This window comes from Mauremys mutica, chromosome 5 (assembly GCF_020497125.1).
Source record: "Mauremys mutica isolate MM-2020 ecotype Southern chromosome 5, ASM2049712v1, whole genome shotgun sequence".
Taxonomy (NCBI): Eukaryota; Metazoa; Chordata; order Testudines; family Geoemydidae; genus Mauremys; species Mauremys mutica.
The window spans coordinates 4,179,465-4,194,099 of NC_059076.1; the positions used below are offsets into that span (position 1 = coordinate 4,179,465).

A 14,635-nucleotide genomic window follows, 5' to 3' on the forward strand; every position below is an offset into this window, starting at 1 on the left:
GACAGCTCAACAGTCGGGATCTGCTCAGGGAACATTTTGACAGTGTATCATCAGAACATCAGCTTTCTGTCAGTGTCAAATGCTGAAAGTTTGCAAAATCCTCCTAACTCCTCGAGAGAACAGCACAAAGACCAACAAACTTTTTACTGACCCGGTTGTATCTTAGTAGAAATATCCTCTTATTCTAAACGTATTTTGACATGATCTCTAAAATATTTAGTCATCTCCGTTTTTCTCCTACAATTCCAATGTGATGTTTTACACTCATGCATGGTATCCGAGTATCAGCACTGTCCCACAGACTCCTTAGAAGTGTGTGTCTCAATAAGTTGCATTGACAATGAGGAACAGGGTAGTCTACGGTGCAGGAGGAAACTTCAACATTGGTTGTGCTGTGATCAAAATAAAGCAGGCATCACACTGCGGCCATGGCTACACTTGCAGGTGTGCAGCGCTGGGAGTTACAGCTGTGTAGGGAAAGCGCTGGTGTGTGGCCACACAGACAGCTACCAGCGCTGCAGTGTGGCCACATTTGCAGCATTTGCAGCGCTGCTGGGAGTGGTGCATTATGGGCAGCTATCCCAGCGTTCAAGTGGCTGCAACGTGCTTTTCAAAAGAGGTGGGTGGGGCGGAGTGTGACAGGAAGCGTGGGGGAGACAGAGAGTGGATTTTTGGAGTCGACACTGTGTGTCAGCTCCCTGCCTTGCAAGTTCTAAGGACTGGAAGATACACAGCACCAACCTTCAATCATTTTAAAAGTTTCGACCCCTTCCCCCACCCCTCTCTTATTCACTAAATGCAAACAGCCTTCAGACCACATAAGCAGCTGTTTCAAAACGGACCCCACCTTCTCCTGCTTCTCTCCTCAAGCAAACACTAGCTGTGCACATTCCAAAGGAATTCCTCTGCTTGCCTTTGCTCCAGCAAACAGTAGCTGTGTTTGTTTTTTAGATAAGCAGCTCAGGGAGCCGAGTTCACAACAAAACAAAGAGAGGCATCACAACAAAACAAAGAGTGTTATCTGGTACTTAAAGCATTTTGGGAAGGTTCCGGAGGTCAGTTACAGCGTAGTAAGATTAGTCACTGTTTACACTTGCTCCCCAGCGCTGCATCACCAGCGCTGCACTCGTTATACCTGAGGCAGATCAGGTGTACGGCCAGCGCTGCAACCAGGGAGATGCAGCGCTGGATGTGCCTTGCAGGTATGGACAGTTACTAAGTTGCAGCGCTGTAAACCCACCACCAGCGCTGCAACTCTCCAGTGTAGCCAAGCCCTGCCCGCGCTAATATGGATGTTGGTGCAGGCTACACTGACAGAACAGGAATCCAGGAAATGGATTCCCATATCAGCTCTAACAATGCTATCATGGTGCTAAGAACTCTCTCTTTATCATGACAATGCTCCTAACTGTCTACGGTGCTGTTTACAGTAAGCCACTATCATAAAGACAATAGAATGAAAGAAGCTAATGGATCATTGAGTAAGCACTGCTGCTGCTGCAGCCTGGAATCCTCTGATTTGAATACTGACCATGTGTCTGTCAAGAATGGAGTACCCAGAGACTTCAACAGGAAGCTGTCTGTGGCTGAGGGCTTATAGCAGTTGCAGGACTGGGTCCAGGCACCAGCAGAGGAAGCACATGCCCGCGGAGGCACATGCTAAGGGGCGGCATTCCATCCATTCTTGGGGTGCCACAGTCCGAGCGGCCTTTTTTTTTTTTTTTGCTTGGGGTGGCAAAAATGGTAGAGCCGACCCTGAGCAGTTGTGTATTTAAGAGCTGCTGGATCTGTCGGAACTTCTTGCATACACTGCTTGCAGAGAGGCAATGCCTCACCCAAGAATATGGGAGTCCACTACCATGCTTTGGTGCTTTAGCAAAACAAGAGCACTGAAGGCTTGACTCACTCCAGGCACAAGGCGCCGCCGGCTTCCTCTTTGCCCCAGGGGTGCTCCACCCCTGCTCCGCCCCAGGCCCCGCCCCCAATCCACACCGTCCCTCAAGTCCCCACCCTGCCTCTTCCTGCCCAGTTCCACCCCCTCCCATGAGCATGACCCCAGTGCCTCCTGCATGCCGCGGAACAGCTGATCCACAGCGAGCGGGAGGTGCTTGGAGGGAGAGGGAGGAGCCCTGGAGCACCCTCAGAGTTGGAGCCTCTGGCTCCAGGGATTTTGAGCTGTCAGATAACAGACTGCTTTCAGAAAGGGCAGAAGTGGTACTGCCTACTGAGCTGCTGAGTCTGTGCTGGCATGTGTGGCACTAATCCAGAGCCCTGATTTTCATCAGGGTATAAGATCTAAAAAGGAATTTCAGGTGCTTCCATTTCAATCTCATGACCCTGGCTGACAATATTTGCAGCTCTGACAGTCTTGTGTTATATTTGGTTTGATTCCCAGACACCAAATACAGCACTCATCCCTAGTGAAGCAGGACACCATGTGGCCTCTTGGGTACAATGTTTAAAGCTGTTGATTTTCCCTTTCTCCTGGAGATAGGTAAGAGTAAGAATGCCACACTGGGTCAGACCAATGGTCCACCTAGCCCAGTGTCAGACACTTCAGAGGGAATGAACAGAACAGGGCAATTATCGAGTTATCCATCCCATCGTCCAGTTCCAGCTTCTAGCAATCAGAGGTTTAGGGACATCCCAAGCATGGACCAGATCCTGTGCACCACTTAGGACTAAATCAAGAATTGCCTCTCCCCTTGTGTGCTCTAAGAAGCAGTCATTAATAGTGTCTAGAAATTTTCTCTCTGCATCCCATCCTGAGGAGACATGTTTCTAGTCCAGGGGTCGGCAACCTAAGACACGTGTGCCAAAGCCGATTTTGCCTGGCACGTGGCTGCCAGCCGGGGTCCTGGCCACTAGCCCCCCAGACTGGCGGCAGGCATGCCCCCTGGCTTCCCCCCTCACCGCGCTCGGGAGTGAGAGCCGCCGGGGCGTGGGGCCGAGCCTGCTGCGGGAGGGGTGGCGGCAGGTCATACTCCTGGGAGCCACAGAGCACGAGCGTGGTGAGGAGGGAGCCGGGGGGCGCACAGGGACCACTGCCCGCATGCATCCGCTGCAGGAGCCCCCCCTCAGGGGGGGCACCGGGCCAAAGCCCAGGCAGGAGCGCCCCCCCGGCTCCCTCCTCACCACGCTTGGGTTCTGCGGCTCCCAGAAGCGTGAGCCGCCGCTGCCCCTCCCGCAGCTCCCCCCTCCCGCTGCCTCAGCATTCCACGCGGAGTGTGGCCTCCACGTGGAGCCAGCGTCTGACCAGCATGGGCATGGTAAGGGGAGTCCTGGGAGGCAGTCAGGGAGCAGGGGGAGGGTTGGATGGTCGGGAGTCCTGGGGGTCTGTCTGGGGGCGGGGGTGTGGATAAGGCTTGGGGCAGTCAGGGGACAGGTAGGGGGTGCGGTTCTGGGGGGGGGGCGTTAGGGGCAGGGGTTCCAGGAGGGGGCAGTCAGGGGACAAGGAAAAGGGGGGGTTGGGGGTTCTGACTGGGGCCATCAGGGTGGGGAGTGGATGGGGGTGGGGCTAGGGCAGGGCTCTCCCCTCTTTTTTGATTGTTGAAATATGGTAACCCTAGGTGAGCGCATGGGGGCTGGCGCCCGCATACATCACCTGCAGGAGCCCCTGGGGGGGCGCCGGGCCGCAGCCTGGGAAGGAGGGGTGAGGGAGCATGGCTACTCCCCACTAGCGGTGCCGCTGCCTTTGCAGGGCTGCTGCTCCCCTGCGCCGTGCCGGCTCCTCCATGGCTGGGGCTCGCTGCTGCCGCAAGCGGGACACTCTGGCTCTCCGGTGCCTCCAGAAGGCAGCTCCTCCCTGCCGAGCTGCTGCAGCGGCCCAAGCCCGGCAAAGCCAGTGAGTGGACTCAGGGCGGGGGCCACCGGGGTGGGGAGGGCTTGCGGGGAGGCGGGAACCTGGTCTGAGGAGCAGCACCTGGGCATGGCTGGCCCCTGGGGTCTATAAAGGATCATTGGGATTTGCCCCTCAATGAACTGATGTGCAAGGGGCGGGGGGGTGCAAGGTGGAAGTTTCGCCTAGGGCACAAAATATCCTTGCACCGGCCCTGCCCCAGGGAGTGCCTGCACCGCAGGTTAAGAACCACTGCACTAAACTGATCAGATCTGCATTTGAATTTAATTTTAAATGAAGCTTCTTAAACATTTTAAAAATCCTGTTTACTTTACATACAACAATAGTTTATAGACTTATAGAGACAGACCTTCTAAAAACATTAAAATGTATTATTGGCACGCAAAACAAATCAGAGTGAATAAATGAAGACTCGGCACACCACTCCTGAAAGGTTGCGGGCCCCTGTTCTAGTCAGTATGGGTATAAACCAGAATCTCCCATTCTTATAGCATTTTCTGTTTTTATAGCTGCTCTATAGCATTTCACAATCACTGTCACCATCCTGGTGAGGTAAGGTAAGGTGGTTGGTAGTATATACCTACCGTTATATTCTTATTATTCAAGCCTGGAATTCCTATCCATAAAGATTCTGTTGAACAGTTTGATTCATTTAAGATTTTTATTGTTATTGCTGGGGGAATTCTGTGCCCCTGCACACATGCACAATTCATGTCCCCTAACAGATTTTTTTTTCCCCTGGCAGAAAAGAGATTCTGCCAGGGAGGTGCTGCAATTATACCTTTGCCCATCAGGGGCTGCTGTGGTGCCAGAAGATAGGGCATCTGGCTCAGGGGCTGGAGAAGCCAGCCACAGAGAGGGAGGGGACAGTGACTACGTTCCTCGCAGTGCCCTGCTCATCAGGCCAGGCTAGGAGGCATGGGATATGGGGAGATGGACAGACTGGGGCACACAGGACTGCTGGGTGGGGTCACAGACTGGGGTTCAGAAGGGCTAGTGTGGGGACAGATTGAGACGGGTGCACAGGAGCTAGTGGGGAAGGGGAAGGAAGGTGGCTCTAAACAACCTTTATATTCTGTTCCTCACAGTACCTACAGCAGCTTAGGAACCGCTCCTCTAAACTGTCACAGCTTGGGCAGTCCCCTAGGGTGGGGGCCACTCCATCTGGCCCCTGACACGCAGGGTGGGTGCAAATAGCTACACTGACTGTATGCTACACAAAGACTTCCCCTACTTTAGGGGAATCCACAGCTTCCCTCTTGGGGCAGCTCTTATTCCCCACTGAGCTGCTAGAGTGGCTAAAGGAAGATGGTGCTAGGATGCAGCTCACTATCTTTAGAGAGAATCTATTTCTGCTAGGATAGTTCAGCTTACAGGCATATCACTGCAGAACATTTTCATTTAAATGAAGCTGCTGTAATATCAGCCAGTGGGCAATCATGTAAAAATATACCACTCTCACTGTTAAAAGTGCTTGTTACAGGGCAGTTACACCTGTATTCCCCTTATGTGGTCTACGGAGGGGACCCATTCTAGGCTCCTGCCCCCTCAGCCATCACCTCTCTAGGGTGGAGACCTGTGCCTCTCTCTCTCTCGACTAAGGTTCTTCCAGGCTGCATGATTCCCTGCTCACAGTGTTATGCCCAGCATGCTAAACCATCTAAAAGCCAGCATCTGCACTTTGCTTTCTCTCCACAGGCTATGTATGCCCAATGTATTGCCTGCAATTACAAGTTACCACATAGCACTTTCTAAGCAAGCACATTTATTCTTTGATGAAACCATTACAGAGAAATCATATTAAAAAAAGAAGAAACTACATGCATGCTAAAAAGCTTACCAGAGATCACTCCAACTCCAACATCAGGCTCTGGTAGGTGTGAGTCATTCAAAACCCATAAATGGGTTTTCCCTGTGATTAACAGCTCATAAATCTAAGATTCATAACCAGAATAAACATGAATAGCTCAATCTTTCCTTTATACAGCTTGGGCCTTTAAGCCCGGCCTCATGTAACTGGTTATCAACAGATAATGGCCCAAACCTCAGGACATGGCTTCAAAGAGCCTGGCTTTTGCATAACCAGAGGTGGGGAATTTGCATTCACCTCCCCCTAGAGATTCCCCAGGAAAACACCTTTTGTTCCCAAAGTCTACCCTTATTTGGCACATTGTTTAACATAGTCCTTTGAACCCCCAGGTCTCACGTCTCACAGCTTCCCCCTGAAGAGGTTGTGTACAACCCTGGCCCATAAGACATAAAGCATTCAATTAATACAATGACTCCAAAGACACTTATTTAATTCAATAATGTCTCCCAAAAATATTGTCGGAAATTGCCATAGCCATCACAGTGCTCATTTGAACTTCCTGACAGAGAAATCCATGTGACTGAACAGTGTCCACCTACAACATGCCACCAAGCATGAATGAAGTCTAGCCTTGGGTCATTTACCCAAATGTTGACTTGCATACTTTGTGCTTAAAGGGGAAGTAGACAGTTTGGACAGCTGCTCCATAGAATCATAGAATCTCAGGGTTGGAAGGGACCTCAGGAGGTCATCTAGTCCAACCCCCTGCTCAAAGCAGGACCAATCCCCACTAAATGACACCTTTGGGCACAAAGCAGTTCCAACGAACTGCGGATGTGCATGGTATGACTAATCATGTCTGGCATACTTAGCAGCTTATTGTAAGAATGTTCTAGAAGGAGTGTTTGACTTTTTCCTGCTCTTAGTTTAGATCTGTTGTGTTTCTCAATCCCACAAGGAATGAAGTAGACAAAGATCAGCTGGTTATGTAATTCTTGCCAAAATATTTATGGCAAACTCTTCATCTATTTTAGCTGATCCTGGACATTACTAGTGGTTTTGAGGCTTTTACAACTATTCTTTGAAAATAAATAAAGGGTACCTACATAGATCAACCAGACAAGAGATATTACTATAAACACAGCCTTCACCTTGCCATTTGATCCTGAGCAGTCAACAACATCAACAACTTTGTAGTTCACCATGAGTTAAGAATAAAGATAATTAAATCCCTGTCACCAAAAAGGGAATGCAAATGCTAAGGTGTCTGTTGGAATCTCATCTCCAACCAAGCTGTTTTTAGATCTTGCCCCACACACACAAAACAAAAATCACATTCCTGCACTTTAAAAAAGTTGTGTGTTTAACCTACAAAATACATACAGTGAGGGCTCAATCTCGCAAGGTGCTGACCGTTCTTACTCTGATCTGGTCCCACTGAACTGCTCACATGCTTAAAATTAAGCACCCGCATAAGTGTTTTTCTGGATTAGGGCTAGAATGCCTAGCAACTTGCAGGACTGAGTCCTAACTGTGCAATACAATCAGTTTCTCTTCCCCACCCCCACACAAGAAAAAGAACCTTCCCCTGCCCACCCAAATAGCTGCCCAAGTACATCATACCTATGCCCGGTATGTTTTTTAATGAAACACACAATTTTACACACACTGCAGCTACTCCCCACGGAGCAGAAGAGCTTTCACTTAATGTATAAAATAGTGCCAAGTCATCTCAAATGAAGGCCCTGACCCAATGAACTCTAGTGCTTCCTACACATTTGTCTCCCACCTCCAGATGTGTATAATTTCAGTGTTTATTTTTGAGCATTTAAAAAAAATCAGTTTTTGATTTGTCACAGTTGTGAAAAATTATGGGGGGGGGGAGACAGACAATTATGTAATAGACATGGAGATTAAAAAAAAAAGCTTTATAACCATTAAAATACAAATTGCCCACTTCATGTCAAAACATGCAAAGTAAATATCCTTACATGAAACTCTAAGAAGTTCTCCAGCAGCATTTTTCATACTTTGCCTGTCTGAAAATTCTTGATTACTACTGATGAAAATATTTTTGTTGGTGCGTGTGTAAGGTGAAATCAATATTTACTGATAGCGATCTAATCCTTCCAGGCCTAACCATGAGTTATCAAAACTACTGTTCTTAGATGATACCAGAGATCTGTTCTAGGATAGCTATTATTTTAATCTCCCCAATGCTGTTATTCCCTCCCCGCTCCTCAATATCTGCTGATACTGAACTCTTGAAAAATCTGGCCCATAATCCTATGAAATCTCAATCTGCTGCTGTAAACAACAGATGAGATTACTGTTTCTAGCATATAGCTATATTATCAGGAGATAATTGTAATCATTTTCCCACATTAACAGCTTGAATGAGTGCAAATGCTTTTCTCTTAAAAAAAAATCTCCTTGGAAAAGTCTTAGGCGAGCTACAGCTGTATCAGCATTCTAGAACATGACACATCGTACCATGGTACAGTCATTAAAATATTTTATGATTCTATTAAACCTCTTTGGAAGTGAGTCAGATACTGAGATCTGCAAATTAGCTCTAAAATGGACACCTAAATTGTAATTCAGTTGTCTTAAAATAAAAATGATTTGTATTAACTATACGTTCAATTACATTGCTCTCACCTCCTAGTACTTCAGAAGTGACATTATAGATTGTTATTACAGGTATACTTCTTCATTTCTAGCTACCTGGATGCAGACTCAGCTATAGCAAATTGAACTACCCTAAAAGCAAAAATAAGATTGTTCAAATTTTAACTGATTCATAAAAAATGCCTTTCATTCAGAAAATGTCTTCGAGAGAAGGTAAGTGGCAAAACGATAATCATCACAATAACAATTTTCTAATTAGTTGCTACAGTCATCCAAAATCTTACAGCTTCCAAGACATGACCTTTAAAACCACAACTCACAGTGAACTTCCGAATGTCTTGTGTGGGTAGTGGTCATTATTTACAGCAAAAGGGTGAATTAATAAAAGGGTTTTTTGGATGGGAAAACAAGAACAGAGTTAATTACTGAAGGCTGAGAACAAAGTTTTCAAAACTCTATAGCTAGACATCTAACTAAAATTGGCATGATTTCCACAAGTACTGAGAACTCAACAGCCCCCACCAAGTGTTTGGCATTTTTTGAAAATCCAGGGCAAGACTTTTAAAGAAATGGGTGAGTTCTCACTGTGTACTGAGAGCGATCTAACCCTTCCAAGCCTAACTTTCCAGTGCTGAGAAGTCAGCCTTTCCCACTGATTCAATAGCAGCACACTTCTGGGGTCACACAGGAAGTGCAAGGCACAGTAAGGAAAAAGCTAGCCATGTGCTTTAACGTCAAGACCATCTACCTCCTACTACTGTATTCAGAATATATTTACCTTTGCGCCATGTTTATGCAGAACTTCCATGACATCATTATGAGCTCTTTCGGCTGCAACATGCAAAGGCGTCATGAAGCTAGGTGAAAAATGGCAGACGTTAGTTTTATCATCCAAATACTGTATTACCTAGTCCTTTGGGAATGTAAAATTTGGCTTAAATTTTCGGACACCTACTCTTTGTTTTTCTCATTAACATTAGCTCCTTTCCTGAGCAACAGTTCTGTAACTTGTTTCCGTTTAGGATGCAGGGAAGCGACAGCACAGTGCTGCAAAACAAAGCAAAAAAATTATCTACTACTTAGACTATGCAATATTTCATGATGCGTGCTATATCATTTTTACATATCCCACTGAACATTAGACTGAAGCTTACAAATAGAATCCTACCAAAATGTATCCGGTTTCTGCCTCAATATAAAATACACCAAGTAAAATGCAAGCTAGTTATTAAAGCTAAATCATGCTGCATTTAAAACAATTTTGATTTTATAACTATTAGTCACACATGAGAAATGGTTAAGTCACCATCTGTAAAAGCATAAATAAAAGGAAGTTCTTCTTCACGCAGCGCACAGTCAACTTGTGGAACTCCTTACCTGAAGAGGTTGTGAAGGCTAGGACTATAACAATGTTTAAAAGGGGACTGGATAAATTCATGGTGGCTAAGTCCATAAATGGCTATTAGCCAGGATGGGTAAGAATGGTGTCCCTAGCCTCTGTTCGTCAGAGGATGGAGATGGATGGCAGGAGAGAGATCACTTGATCATTGCCTGTTAGGTTCACTCCCTCAGGGGCACCTGGCATTGGCCACTGTCGGTAGACAGATACTGGGCTAGATGGACCTCTGGTCTGACCCGGTACGGCCTTTCTTATGTTCTTATGTTATGTTCTTATATTCTGCATGGAATAGTTTTATTAAATGTTCCAAGTGAGAGGTATCTTTAGTGGGGTGTCTTGGAAGCAAGGGCCTCCATAACCTCCCTTGCCTAGGGGAAGACAGGAATAATTTGCTCCAGTCCTTTACTAGGCATGATATACTCCCTCTCTCCTCTTAGTGTGCGTCAACTCTGCGGGCTGGTTTGTGGGGAGGGTTGCAGAGTACTGGGCACGCAGCCTTTGTTTTGCCCATGAAGCCATACGTTCAGGTAGGGTGGGGTGATGGGCCATGCTCCCTCTTACTCCTTTGCACCACTGCACAGGGCCACTCAGGGGTCCTGGGCCAAAGCAATTTCAGGGGCCCCTTCCATAAAAAAATTGCAATACTATAGAATACTGTATTCTCATGGGGGCCCCTGTGGGGCCCGACGCAAATTGCCCCACTTGCTCCCCGCCTCACGGGCGGCCCTGGGAAAAATAAACCTTCTGCATCTCGGCACAAACCCAGTTTTGAGAACTTCTTTACAAGGTATCACTGGGTCTCAGCATCAGCTAGTGCTAAAAGGCTCTAAAGCTCATTAAAAGGGTTGGACAAATATTTTCCGTCAAAACTTTTTCTGGATCGAAAACTAGGGGTTTTTAAAAAGCAGAAAAAAATCACGGACAATGTCTGCTTTCCTTCAAAATTTGTTGTGTTTTTTTAATTGAAAAGCTGAAATTAGTCTGCCAAAACCTGAATATGGTTTGGGGTTTCAGAAGTGTGTGGCCAAATATTTGCTGCTTGCTGTGTTTGATTGTTTAAAGAAACAATACACAAATTCTGCTTAAAAAAAAATCCAAAACTTTTGAACCACCTCAGCTTGTTACCAAACGCCTGAGCCCATCCAGGCAGAGATTTTTCCAGGTTTCTGATACTCTGCTGGCTTCCTTGACTCATATCTGTCTCCATAACTTTGGGTTCATTTAGGTTAGAACATAAGAACAGCCATACTGGGTCAAACCAAAGGCCCATCCAGCCCAGTATCCTGTCTACTGACAATGGCCAATGCCAAGTGCACCAGAGGGAGTAAACCTAACAGGTAATGATCAAGTGATCTCGCTCCTGCTATCTGTCTCCACCCTCTGACAAACAGAGGCTAGGGACACCATTCCTTACCCATCCTGGCTAATAGCCAATAATGGACTTAACCGCCATGCATTTATCTGTTTCCTAGAGACTGGCTCCATGGGGTCCCTCACAAACTGGAGACGGTTACTGTGGGTTTGTCTTTAGTATAGACTATGTACATACTCCACAAACTGAGCATTTGAGCTTGTTCCAGAATCTGGGATGAGCCTATGTTGTGAAAACTGAAATACTCAAAATAGCACATGCATGTGAATGGACACAGGGTGCTAAAATTAAATTAACCCAGGGGGTCTCAAACTGGGGGTCGGGACCTCTCAGGGGGTCACGAGGTTATTACTGGGGGTCGCAAGCTGTCAGCCTCCACCTCAAACCTCGCTTTGCCTCCAGCATTTATAATAGTGTTAAATATATAAAAAAGAGTTTTTAATTTATAGGGGGCGGGGGGGGGTCGCACTCAGACGTTTGCTATATGAAAGGGGTCACCAGTACAAAAGATTGAGAACCACTGAATTAACCCCTCTGGAGTCTCAGGGAATGCAGGGGAGGGGGTCTCCCTTGGTAGGGCTGGGAAGGATATTGCTCTTCTCATGTGATCCCTCCCCCAGTGGCTAATTTTAATGAAGCTCCCCTCCCCTGACATGAATCTCCCTATGGCACTGAAATTAAATACAGACTATAACTCAGCATTTGAGAAGTGAAAGGGATGGGAGCCCTAATGGAAAAGCTCACAGCTTGGCTCTTCTGCAAGCCTCAAACTGCTGAATGAGCTTTAGGGTAGGGAAGGCTGTGCCTCCCAAACAGCCTGGCCCTGCCCCCTATCTGACCCCCACCCACTTCCTGCCCCCCGACTGCCCACCCTCCTCAGAATCCCTGACTCACCCTGCTCCTTGTCCCCTCACCGTCCCCAGAGACCCCACCCCCCACCACCACCCCAGGATCCCACCCCCGCTCCCTGTCCCCTGACTGCCCTGACCCCTATCCACTCCCCCGCTGAGTCCTGACAGACCCCCAGAACGCCCACAATCCAACCTCCCCGTTCCCTGTCCCCTCACTGCCCCCCCAACCTCTGCCCCCTCCCTGTGCCCTGACTGTCCCTGGGACTTCCTGCCCCTTAGCCAACCCCCCCCCCCAGCCCCTTACAACCGGCTCTCCCCTCACCCGGAGCCTTAGCCCATCCAGGAGCATCCCTGGACAGCCGCAGTGTGGCTCCGGCGGGGCCTGAGCCCCTCCCCACTCAGAGCCACGTGGTGAGGGGGCAGGGCTGCGAACTCCAGGCTGGGCTCAGCTCCCGCCGCTCGGCGTGGAGCTCGCAGCCCCGCCCCCTTACCACGCGGCCACGCTGCGGCTGTCGAGGGATGCTCCTGGATACGCTGAGGCTCCGGGTGAGGGGCGGAGACGGGGTCGGGCCGGGGAGGGAGCCTCAGCCATTCTCGTGGGGGCCCTTGCGGAGCCTGGGGCAAATTGCACCCCCCTCCCCCCCGGCAGCCCTGCCACTGCATTAGGGCCAGTCACCCCTTGGACTGAGATTTTCAAACATGTCCACTAATTTTGGGCCCCAAATTGAGATGCCAAAGGATTGATTTTCAGAGAAACTGAGCACCCACAATTCCAGGTGACTGAAAATCAGGCCCTAAATTCCAGAGTGATGGTTGGAAAAGACCACCACTAGGATGAGAGACCATTTTGGACAAATGCTAATTACTGGTCCCTGTAAGACAGGGCCTATTGATCTTCTGATGTTTCTGGGCCCAGCCACAGGGTTTTTAAACAGCAAGCACAAAAGTCATACATAATAGCTATAACTTATTGCTGTGAAGAATCCTTCTTCTAACACTCAGAGTAAAACAACATAGTCACACTGATTTGAATGGGATCATCAGTTCCATCCCACTTCACTTTCTATGTCTATGTCAAAGACTGCTGGGACATTGGCTCTATGTTCTTTGATTTCACTGCTAGCTCAAATGATGAACTGAGAGCAGAGGCTAGTTCCAGTGAAGTCACTCACACACAAAAATACACACAACTGACACTGTACCTTCATACGGAAGGCCCCCTGCTCGGTAATGCCATGACCACAGCGAGCACAAAGTTCAGCATACTGCTGGGGTACTTTGCGTCTTGTGATATTTAACAGTCTTACATGTCAAAGACCTCAACAAGAATTGAGAACTCATAGGTGGACCAACTACCACAGGCAAATCCAGTAACAACTGTCAATGTTAATAAATGCGAAGTAATACACATCGGAAAACATAATCCCAACTATACATATAAAATGATGGGGTCTAAATTAGCTGTTACCACTCAAGAAAGATCTTGGAGTCATTGTGGATAGTTCTCTGAAAACATCCACTCAATGTGCAGCGGCAGCAAAAAAGGAAACAGAACGCTGGGAATCATTAAGAAAGGGCTAGATAAGAAGACAGAAAATATCATATTGCCTCTATATAAATCCATGGTACACCCACATACTGTTTGAATACTGCATGCAGATGTGGTCGCCCCTCTTTGGAAAAGGTTCAGAAAAGGACAAAAAATGATTAGGGGTATGGAACGGCTGCCATATGAGGAGAGTATAAGACTGGGACTTTTCAACATGGAAAAGAGATGACTAAGGGGGCATATGATAGAGGTCTATAAAATCATGACTGGTGTGGAGAAAGTGAATAAGGAAGTGTTATTTACACCTTCTCATAACACAAGAACTAGGGGACACCAAATTAAATTAATAGGCAGCAGATTTAAAACAAACAACAGGAAGTATTTTTTCCACACAACACACAGTCAACCTGTGGAACTCCTTGCCAGAAGATGTTGTGAAGGCCAAGACTATAACAGAGTTCAAAAAATAACTAGATAAATTCATGGGTAGGTCCATCAATGGCTATTAGCCAGCATGGGCAGGGATGGTGTCCCTAGCCTCTGCTTGCCAGAAGCTAGGAATGGGCGATGGGATGGATCACTTGATTATCTGTACTGTTCATTCCCCCTGGGGCACCTGGCATTGGCCACTGTTGGAAGACAGGATACTGAGCTAAATGCACCTTTGGTCTGACCCAGTATGGCACTCTTATGTTCTTATGTAATGCTAGACAAGTCTGAATGCTATCACAACAAATATACTTCGCCAGCAGAGAGTTATACCGATCAGCTGGACAAGGGAAACAACTGGTCGGTCAGTGAGAGCCAGAAAGCCCTTATATACCAGGAATGCCATCAAACATTTCACTGCTAACCTCTATCAGATGTTGAAAGAATTAAGTATTATTAATAATCTCATCTGTGTGGGAATGTTGCAGAATGATTTTCATCAAGAAGCAAGTCTAACTGGGATTGCGGTGAAAAACTGATTTCAAAAATAAAAGATGAAAGATAGAGGGCAGCCTGCTAATTTATTCCAACCCCCCATAAACCAGCACAATATGTTTCTGTTGCCTGCTTCATCTCAACCCTCTGCCACCCCAAAACATTTTTTGCAACAAGTGTCCATAAAACATAAGATAAGATAGAGAGAAAAAACAAGACAAACTGCAGTGATAGCAGAAC

At 47.3% G+C, this 14,635-nt stretch overlaps 1 protein-coding gene across 1 annotated transcript in view; it reads right to left on the reverse strand.

Moving 5' to 3' along the window:
• TNKS (tankyrase) overlaps positions 1-14,635 on the reverse strand; it is a 323,782-nt gene that overhangs the window by 89,269 nt on the left and 219,878 nt on the right. Inside the window, exons 10-11 of the mRNA XM_045018479.1 lie at positions 9,256-9,347; positions 9,079-9,157 (exon numbers count right to left, since the gene is read on the reverse strand). Coding sequence (XP_044874414.1) covers positions 9,079-9,157; positions 9,256-9,347 — 171 coding nt within the window. The remainder of the gene's footprint in view (positions 1-9,078; positions 9,158-9,255; positions 9,348-14,635) is intronic.